The sequence below is a fragment of the Cucurbita maxima genome, unplaced genomic scaffold (genome assembly GCF_002738345.1).
Source record: "Cucurbita maxima cultivar Rimu unplaced genomic scaffold, Cmax_1.0 Cma_Scf00001, whole genome shotgun sequence".
NCBI classification, from domain to species: domain Eukaryota; kingdom Viridiplantae; phylum Streptophyta; class Magnoliopsida; order Cucurbitales; family Cucurbitaceae; genus Cucurbita; species Cucurbita maxima.
This window is the reverse complement of record NW_019272017.1, coordinates 9,548,317-9,559,242: the sequence shown is the minus strand read 5'-3', so window position 1 is coordinate 9,559,242 and position 10,926 is coordinate 9,548,317. Positions and strand designations below refer to the sequence as shown.

The following is a 10,926-nucleotide window of genomic DNA, read 5'->3' as shown; positions in this document are numbered from 1 at the left end:
ATGAAAATGCATTTTTCATATTTTTCATCAAACTTTTGATTAATTTAAGAATTTATCAAAGTATACGACATACCATCAAAGACTCGTAAATGACTTACAAATGGTTTTCTTCCTTGTCATGCTTCATAAGGAATTCGATTCATGATGGTCGTTGTTAGTGAGAGATTTAATAGATATACAGATGTTGGTACAACTTCTGCCAAAAGTTTTATTGCTTGTAACATACTTCTTGTCATCTTCACATCAAATTTTTTTTGTTTAGTGACTCTGGTTTGTTCTAGAGTGTAAGGAGTTGCTAACTCTAGTATGACATTTTCTTCATAAAATCGATTGAATGAACACTAACTCTCTTATGACATTTTCTTCATAAAATCAATTGAATGGGCTTCCCCTCAAGGCTTTAAAAGCCATCTGCTAAGGGAAGGTTTCCACACGTTTATAAATGGAATAAGGTGATTTGTTATTTGTTCTACACATCTGCTAGGGGAAAGTTTCACACTCTACACCCTTATAAATGGTGATTTGTTCTAGGGGGTTCTAGAGGAAGGTTTCCACACCCTTATAAATGGTGATTTGCTCTAGGGGAATGATTTGTTCTAGGGGGTTCTAGGGGAAGGTTTCCACACCCTTATAAATGGTGATCTGTTACAGGGGAATGATTTGTTCTAACGGGTTGTGGGGGAAGGTTTCCACACCCTTATATATGGTGATTTGTTCTAGAGGAATGATTTGTTCTAGGGGAAGGTTTTCACACACCACACCCTCATAAATGGGGGATTTGTTCTAGGGGAAGGTTTACACACCCTTACAGATGGTGATTTGTTCTATGGGAATGATTTGTTCTAACCACACTCTTATAAATGGTGATTTGTTCTAGGGAATGATTTGTTCAAACCACACCCTTATAAATGGTGATTGTTCTATGATTTTTTTTAGGGGAAGATTTCCACACTCTTATAAATGGTGATTTGTTCTAGGAGAATTGTTTAGGGGAATAATTTGTTCTAGGGGAAGGTTTCCAGGTTTTGTTGTAGGTGAATGATTTGTTCTACAGGAAGATTTCCACATCCTTATAAATGGAATAAGGTGATTTGTAATTTGTAGGAAGGTTTCCACACCCTTATAAATAGTGATTTAAAATGATTTGTTCTAGGGGAAGGTTTACCGGTTTTGTTTTAAGGGAATGATTTGTTATTTGTTCTAGGGAAGGAAGGTTTCCACACCTTTGTTTTAAGGGAATGATTTGTTATTTGTTCTAGGGAAGGAAGGTTTCCACACCTTTGTTAGGGGAAGGTTTGAAGGTGATTTGTTTTTGGGACATCTTCAGGTTTTTACACCCTTATAAATGGGTGATTTTTCACACTCTTTGGTGATTTTTGTTCTCCTCCCTAACCAATATGGAACATCTGCAGGTTTCGGGACATCTGTGGGTGATTTTCCATACACTTATAAATGGTGATTACTGTTCTCCTCTCTAACCAATATGGGACATCTGCAGGTTTCCACACCCTTATAAATGAGTGATTTTCCACACCCTTTGTGATTTTTGTTCTCCTCCCTAACCAATATGAGACATCTGCAGGTTTCGGGACATCTGCAGGTTTTCACATCCTTATAAAGGGAAGAAGGTTTCCACATCCTTATAAATGGGTGATTTTCCTCACCAATTTGTTCTCCTTCCTAACCAATATGGGACATCTGCAGGTGGGTGATTTTCCACACTCTTTGGTGATTTTTGTTCTTCTCCCTAACCAATATGGGACATCTCCTCCCTAACCAATATGGGACATCTGTTCGGGACATCTGTAGGTTTCCACACTCTTATAAATAGGTGATTTTGCTCACCAATTTGTTCTCCTCCCTAACCAATATGGGACATCTGCAATTTTTCACACCCTTATAAACGGGTGATTTTCCACACCCTTTGGTGATTTTTGTTCTCCTCCCTAACCAATGGGTTCTCCTCCCTAACCAATATGAGACATCTGTAGGTTTCAGGNCATCTGTAGGTTTCCACTCTCTTATAAATGGGTGATTTTGCTCACCAATTTGTTCTTCTCCCTAACCAATATGGGACATCTGCAGGTTTTGGGACATCTGCAATTTTTCACACCCTTATAAACGGGTGATTTTCCACACCCTTTGGTGATTTTTGTTCTCCTCCCCCATCCCTAACCAATGGGTTCTCCTCCCTAACCAATATGGGACATCTGTAGGTTTCAGGACTTCCACACCCTTTGGTGATTTTTGTTCTCCTCCCCCATCCCTAACCAATGGGTTCTCCTCCCTAACCAATATGGGACATCTGTAGGTTTCAGGACATCGGTAGGTTTACACACTCTTATAAATGGGTGATTTTGCTCACCAATTTGTTCTTCTCCCTAACCAATATGAGACATCTGCAGGTTTTGGGACATCTGCAATTTTTCACACCCTTATAAAGGGGTGATTTTCCACACCCTTTGGTGATTTTTGTTCTCCCTAACGAGTGACATATGCAGGTTTTGGGACATCTTCCAATTTTCCACACCCTTTGGTGATTTTTGTTCTCCCTAACGAGTGACATCTGCAGGTTTTGGGACATCTTCCACTCTCACCCTTATAAAGGGAGGAAGGTTGTTCTCCTCCCCAACCAATGTAACCAATATGGGACATCGGCAGGTTTCCACTCCCTTTTTTGGATCCACTTCCTCCCCAACCAATGTAACCAATATGGGACATCTGCAGGTTTCCACTCCCTTTTTTGGACCCTTTTTTGCGTTTCCACTCCCTTTGCAGGTTTCCACTCCCTTTTTTGGACTCTTTTTTGCGTTTCCACTCCCTTTGCAGGTTTCCACTCCCTTTTTTGGACTCTTTTTTGCGTTTCCACTCCCTTTGCACATCTTCTGCAGGTTTCCACACCCTTATAAAGGTTTTTTGGACCCTTTTTTGTGTTTCCACTCCCTTTGCACATCTTCTGCAGGTTTCCACACCCTTATAAAGGGGAAGGTTGTTCCACACCCCAACCAATATGGAACATCTGTAGAGGTTGTTCCACACCCCAACCAATATGGAACATCTGTAGGTTTCATTTGTAGGTTTCCACACCCTTATAACCCCAACCAATATGGAACATCTGTAGGTTTCATTTGTAGGTTTCCACACCCTTATAACCCCAACCAATATGGGAGGTTTCCACACCCTTATAAATGGTGATTTTTGTTCTCCTCCCCTACCAATATGAGGACATCTGCTCCACACCCTTATAGGGACATCTGCTAGAGGAAGGTTTCCACACCACCCCAACCAATATGAGAGTCCACACCACCCCAACCAATATGGGAGGTTTCCACACCCTTCCACACCCTTATAGGGACATCTGCTAGAGGAAGGTTTCCACACCCTTATAACCCCAACCAATATGGGAGGTTTCCACACCCTTATAAATGGTGATTTTTGTTCTCCTCCCCTACCAATATGAGGACATCTGCTCCNTCACCCTTATAGGGACATCTGGTAGAGGATTTTTGTTCTCCTCCCCTACCAATATCCACACCCTTATAGTTCTCCTCCCCTACCAATATCCACACCCTTATAGTTCTCCTCCCCTCCCAATATCCACACCCTTATAGTTCTCCTCCCCTCCCCTACCAATATCCACACCCTTATAGTTCTCCTCCCCTCCCCTACCAATATCCACACCCTTATAAATGGTGATTTTTGTTCTCCTCCCCTACCAATATGAGGACATCTGCTCCNCACCCTTATAGGGACATCTGGTAGAGGACCCGTTCTCCTCCCCTACCAATATCCACACCCTTATAGTTCTCCTCCCCTCCCCTACCAATATCCACACCCTTATAAATGGTGATTTTTGTTCTCCTCCCCTACCAATATGAGGACATCTGCTCACCCTTATAAATGGTGATTTTTGTTCTCCTCCCCTACCAATATCCACACCCTTATAGTTCTCCTCCCCTACCAATATCCACACCCTTATAGTTCTCCTCCCCTACCAATATCCACACCCTTATAGTTCTCCTCCCCTACCAATATCCACACCCTTATAGGGACATCTGGTAGAGGAAGGTTTCCCCACCCTTATAAATGGTGATTTTTGTTCTCCTCCCCTACCAATATGAGGACATCTGCTCCACTCTCCTCCCCTACCAATATCCACACCCTTATAGGGACATCTGGTAGAGGAAGGTTTCCCCACCCTTATAAATGGTGATTTTTGTTCTCCTCCCCTACCAATTCTCCTCCCCTACCAATATGAGGACATCTGCTCCACACCCTTATAGGGACATCTGGTAGAGGAAGGTTTCCCCACCCTATAAATACCCTTATAAATGGCTCCTCCCCGCTAGAGGAAGGATTTTCCACACCCACCCTTATAAATGGTGATTTTTGTTCTCCTCCCCCAAAGGTAGGAAGGTTTCCCCGACCAATATGGGACATCCCTTATAAATAGAGGAAGGTTTCCTTCCTTGTTTCCACACCCTTATAAATGGTGATTTTTCCACACCCTTATAAATGGTGATTTTTCCACACCCTTATAAATGGTGATTTGTTCTTCCTTCCAACCAATGTGGGACATTATACTTTGGTTATCCACTGTAGCCTTGAAAGTCAGGAACTTCTCAAAAGTTGTTGACTTATGTTGTAGGAAGTAGATATAGTTCATGCATCTGTACTCATCAATAAATATTAAAAATTAAACACTCTCACTCAAAAATTTACTTTGCATTGTCCACATGAATTAGTTATAGACAATTTGAAGCTATTTCAACTTTTTTATTAGGGAAGGACTTACTAGTTTGGGTATCATATATTCACCTTTCACATAAACTAATTGAATCAATTTTTGATAACCAAAAAACTATACATTTTTCACTAAGGAACTTCAAACCCTTCATATGAAGATCTCAAATGTCATAGTTTAGAGTATCTTTTGCAAAACTTTTTGGCCTGCATGTGTTGTCATCAAATAGAATCGATTATCCTTTGTCATCAATTGTCCAATAGTTAATAAATTGTACTATTAGTCAAGTATAAATTAAACATTATTCGACATTTTTACCTATCGTGACTCGTTTCAACTATCACCGTGTGTCTTTTCCTTCAAACTTGCATCTCTATTGTATTGTCAAATTGTACCTTGACTCTTTGCATCTCATCGAGCTCTTGAAATGAAGAGTTGGTGTCTGTCATATGGTTCGAGCATCCGCTATCAATAACCATAAAGCACTCTATTTCGGCTTAGTATCAATACAAGTCATAAAAATCCTTTTTTCTTCTTCTTCGTTTTCAAAGATTACTGATAGATCCTTAGGTTCTTCGGTAGCACCAACACATGGTCAAACTTTAGAGTTAAATTTCTCAACACCTTTGCAACAATTGTCTCATCCGAAATTTGCTCCATAGGCACGCATTTTGCTAACTATTGCCATTACTTTTGACAAAATATAAGGAATCGATTTATCGTTAGTCATTAGAAAAGTTTCAAAATCACGTCTTAGAGAAATGCGATTTTACTGTTATAACTTTTGAATCTTCTTGAAACTTCTTCGTCCGAATTGACCATACTTATTTGATGTAGTTGTTATTGCAATTTGCGAGAAAATAGCTTCATGAATTACTTGTTGAATAATAAACAAAGCGTTGACATCCTTCTTTTGGGTTCTAGGGTTCTAGTACATTAAAAAAAAAAAAAAAAATCATTCTCGTGCTTTCCTTTAGTACCCAAATTTTGAATCACATCTCAACATTCACGTGTTTGTTGCTTTTCACTTATACTTCTGAGTATTCTTGAGGCGACAACAAGTCCATGACATCTTCAAATAATGATGACGACGCTTGGACGTGACACAAAAAAGGTGAGATAAACGACAAATTTGATCTGAAAAGAGTAAAAATTTAAATAACAAGGGTAAAAATTATAGGGTAAATTTGATCACAAGAAGTCCATCTAAATTTAAACAAGGATAAAAATTGTCGGGCTTAAATTTAGAGTTTAATTTATTTAAATGAAAAGTTTACCGTCTAGACAAGAAAAAATTTAATTTTTTCCCAAATAAGTGTTAACAAAAAAAAAAAAAAAAAAAACTTATCTTCATCCTATATTTTTAATAAAAAAAACTTCTAATATTTATTTTTCAATTTTATCCTATATTTTAATAAAAAAGGTTCAATATATATATATATATAATATTTTATTAAAAAAATTTAACAGTTTTTTTTATAATAAAAGTTTAATTTTAAAATATAAGATAGAAAGTATTCAAATTAAAACGTAAATATAAATTACAGCACTACTTAGAAAAAATATAAAAAATATATATATAAAAAAAAAAAAAACATTTTCAATTTAAAATATTGGACACGAGTATTTGGGTCAAGGTGGGCATTTCTATCATTGCACGTAGGGTATTTAGATTTGAGAATGCGCATTGGAAGCTGTTTGGTAAGACCGCCATGGAAATTGTTCGTGATCTCAACTCGGATCAACTCCAGTTCTACGACTCACAGGGTACGTTTCCACGCTCCCATCATCCACTTCTGTTTTCCAATCTTAATCGCTCTTCCATTTTCCACCATCATCGAACTTCTTCTCCTCCTGTTTTCTCTTCTTTTTTCGCAGGTTATCTTGTGGTTGAATCATTCGCCAGTCCTGATGAAATTGATGCCATGAGAAAGAGAATGGAGCAGTTGCTCGATGAATTTGACTGCTCCACTTCCTCTGTTTTCTCTTCTGTAAATCAGGTTTTTGTTTTAATAATTGATTTATTTTTTACTAATGACTCATCGAAACTTCAGAAATTTGTATTCGAACTTCTAACTATTAGCGTTATGATCTGTTTGTGGTGAAATGTGCTTTTTCGCGTTTTTGTTACTCTATAGCGGCAGTTGACCGACGATTACTTCTTCCAGAGCGCTGAGAATATTTCCTTCTTTTTTGAGGGTATCTTACACTCTTGCCCTTTGTGTATCATTTTATCATCTTTCTAAGTTTTTATTGTGATAGTTTCACATAGACTTTTTTTCCCTTAAGTGTTAAGGAACATTGGAAAGGGGATTAGATTGCTTCCATCCTTTTTTTTTGTTTGTTTGTTTTTTGTTTTAGCATCAGAGTTTATGGAAACTTAGTTCCTTAGCAATTAGATTATACGATGCCGATTCAAAACTTGTATACCCATTCATGTGCGAAAGAAATATGTGTTAGCTGTAGATACTGGCCATTATACGTGATTGGAGCTCCTTCAGTGAGATTTCAGGATAAATAAGTTTTGGTTACAAAGAAATGTGGACATGATTTGGCCTTGAATGGGATTGGGTCTAAAACTATTAATTTGAAGTTAGTATTTAGCAGCTTCAATCCAATGATCAAATAGTAAAACTTGCTTTATTATTCTTGTGAAAAGTAGGATTTGAATATGTTATTCACGAATCTATACTAAATTTTCATAAGTATGGTCCATGCCAATCGCCCCCCCTTTTATTTATTTTGCAGAAAAAGCATTTCAAGAGGATGGAAACTTGAAACAAGCGAAGGAACTCTCAATTAACAAAGTTGGTCATGGTTTGTATTCTTCTATTATAGTAGACTGTTGATCCGATAGAAACTTTTTATGTATTTTCTGTCTCTTTAGCATGGGCTTCAACTTCATCTTGGCGTACTTGGGTTTAAATGTACTCCTAACTTTTATTACTTTCTCTAGGCCATTATGACTTTCAAAATTAATTTTCTCCATGTCTAGAAGCTCATAAAATAAAACCTTGGAATTCAGGATTTTTTTAATGATGCGAAATTGGGGACTTTTTTTATAATAAAAATTATAATTAACCCTTCCTTTTTGTAGCATTACATGAGATTGACCCAGTTTTCAAAAGCTTCTCCAGCTCTAAGAAGGTTTCAGGTTTATTGTTGTCCTTGGGGTACAAGAAGCCGATAGTCATTCAGTCTATGTACATATTTAAGGTTTTCCCTTTGTCGTTGTATAATTTATTAATACTAGTGTGTTGGTTTTATTCAAGTAAATTTAATTATATATTAACGTTTGGAGACCACTCTGACAGCAACCAGGTATTGGAGGTGAAGTTGTGCCTCACCAGGATAACTCATTTCTTTACACCGAACCAACTACATGCACAGGGCTATGGCTAGCACTTGAAGATGCAAATACAACGAACGGCTGTCTTTGGGCTATTCCTGGATCACATAAAAGTATCCCCCTGGCAAGCAACTTCATAGATAGCAAACTGTCGTTCCTTATGTCTAATTAATTTTATTTTTTGTTGAATCTCTTTATTTCTAGATGGACTTGTTAGAAGATTTCTTAGGGGCGACAACGGGGTGTACTTTGATCAGCTTTCTCCTGCTTACGAACATAAAGACTTCATGCCTATTGAAGTGAGAGCTGGATCATTGGTTGTTATTCATGGAGACCTTATTCATCAAAGGTATGTGGAAGGAATATTAAACTATTTCATTAGTTGGTAGACGTTGACGGGTTGTCTATAAATTTATACCATTCTCAATTTTTCATTTCAAGAAACTTTTTCTGTGTTTCCATCACCATTGACTCAAAAAGTACTATTCATTCTCAGCATTTGTTAAAAGTGGCTACGTATACCATCTCACTATTGCTAGTGACGTTAATTCATGTGAAAAGCGATGCAGTATATATATAAATGTCTCAGAATTTGTGTTTGTCCGGAGACTACTGGTTAATATTAGATTCAACATCATATGCTAAGTTTGGTTATTTTTCTAAGCACTCTGAGGAGTATGAGCTAAATTCTCCAGGAGTTGTATGTTTTCCTTTAAAATATAAATTATGACAATTTTATCTCGAAGCTCATTGTTGTCCAATTTCTCTCATGTGTGAACTATAGCTTTGAGAATCACTCTCCAAAATCAAGACATGCATATAGCCTACACGTGGTTGATACAGAAGGTTGTGTATGGGCTCCAGATAATTGGTGAGTACATAAAAGTTTGCTCTATTTACCCGCTCTCTTAAATAAAGGGGCTAATTTTCCATAGACAGATTCATTTTATTTTGTTGTTGAAGGAACCTGAACTAGTTTTGATATTAATACTTCTGTCAGCTATTGTTTAAATGTTTTCTTCTAGCATATAAATTATTTTTATTTTTTATTTTCACATAGAATTTAGAACAAACTTTCGTTGAGATATATGATTATCACAAGGTCAACAAAATAAAAAAAATAAAAACAAAACAATGAACGTGAAAGATACCTCCCTCACAAAGCCTACAGTTAAGCTAATATGTGTATGGTTAGCTCCACTCTTTAGTTAATTTTCCAATTATTTATAATAAGAAAAGAGATGCCTCAAAATAATTGAGGCTCTAAGCAGAACCGTTTTTTTCTTTGAAAGGAAATAGAAATACTGTTGACGAATGAAATTACAAAAGAGGGGGAGATTCCCCAAGTCATTTGGATTTCAAAAGGACCTTCCATCTGACCAAAAGAATGCTGAACATATAGTTGGAAAAAGGAAGTTAACGTTTTCTCCTATATAGTGCTTAAGTGAGAACTTTGTTCGAAGTAGATTCAGAAGTATCCTTAATTTCAGTAAGATGATATTGTTTTTGTGACCAAAGCTTTCCAAAGAAGACCAAAGCTGAATCTGAGATGAGTACATAAGATAGTTTACTGTTTATTTGATTGTGCCTATGAAATTAGTATTTGTGGGATTTTCAACCATATAAATGTGTCTACCCCTAGCCCTAGTTGGTTCGCTGGCTTGAGGGTTTGCTTATACATGCCAATGCCTTAAAGTGAAAGGACTTACTAAAATTTAACTAAAAGACAGACCTTTATGTAACATATGAGTCATTTATACGGTTGCTAGAAACTATGAGGCATCCTATTGTATCAACATCTGTGCTCTGTTTTAGGTTTGAGGCAATGATCTTTCAACATGGAGTTCTATTTATAGTTGGGGCAAGCTGCGAGGCAGTGACTGACTCCATTGTATTTAAGATTATTGCCCATAGTTGAGTCAGGAGAAAACTATTGGTCCAGTTTGGAATCTCCAGCTTCATTTTTGGGATGTTGGCACGGTGTATGAGGATTCTTTTTTAAAATTTATTTTTGTGTTGATTGAAAATGCTCCAAAAAACGATGCAGACATTAATTATAGTGGGCATTGAAAATAATGGATAAGTTGACATTGATTCATAATAATTATTAAATTGAGCTGAGTATCGTTTGTATTTCCCTCAGATATAACATCTCCTAACATTCATCATTCATTCTCATACAGGATTAGAAGAAAAGTGCAGCCTGAGCCTCTTTATGAATCTTGATTGAATCTGATGGTTTGTTTCTTCACAAAGTTTACACCTGATTGTTCATATGGCATATGGGGTGACACACAGTTGTAATGCAATAAATAGACGTGCTAAAGTTTCATTAACTCAACTCTGTAATCTTTGTAGCTTTTAAGATATTCCTCACAATTGCTAAGGCTTAGGATGCATCACCATCTTTATCCTGTCTTGGATGTATTTTATTTAGTTGTTTATTTCATACTGTTCAAGTTCCCTTTATCATGTCCATGGGCATCCCGTTGAAGGTGTACGGTTGACATGCCTTTAAAAAAGAAGGCACATTACTTTTCACTTGCTGTTAGTAATTGCTTGAAAATAGGAAAATATTTCTTGGTTATCAGACGATATGGAGGCTAATAGGTTTCTTAGAAGCGTTGCAGCTTATTGTTTCTTCAGATTGGATTGAGAGCTTTACTCAACCATCAATGATACTCCCACAGTAATTATTAAGGAAGTTATCAATTAATGATCTGTCTAAGAATGTATGGTTTGCTCAGATTCTTAAGAAAATCCTGAACTAGCAGGTGAATCTCTAAGGATGTGAAGATAGTTATCTCTTATGAATGAATAATATACTTTCTAG

At 36.8% G+C, this 10,926-nt stretch overlaps 1 protein-coding gene and 1 long non-coding RNA gene across 3 annotated transcripts in view; one reads left to right on the top strand and one right to left on the bottom strand.

Annotated features, from left to right (window-relative positions):
• Positions 1-10,926, bottom strand: part of LOC111493399 — a 631,558-nt gene that overhangs the window by 402,291 nt on the left and 218,341 nt on the right. The window lies entirely within an intron of this gene.
• Positions 6,371-10,562, top strand: LOC111493063 (phytanoyl-CoA dioxygenase). The gene is made up of 9 exons (XM_023142663.1): positions 6,371-6,511; positions 6,623-6,744; positions 6,883-6,943; positions 7,493-7,561; positions 7,842-7,960; positions 8,059-8,206; positions 8,298-8,442; positions 8,878-8,964; positions 10,277-10,562. The coding sequence occupies exons 1-9, from the start codon at positions 6,457-6,459 to the stop codon at positions 10,317-10,319; spliced, it is 849 nt and encodes a 282-aa protein (XP_022998431.1). The 5' UTR covers positions 6,371-6,456; the 3' UTR covers positions 10,320-10,562.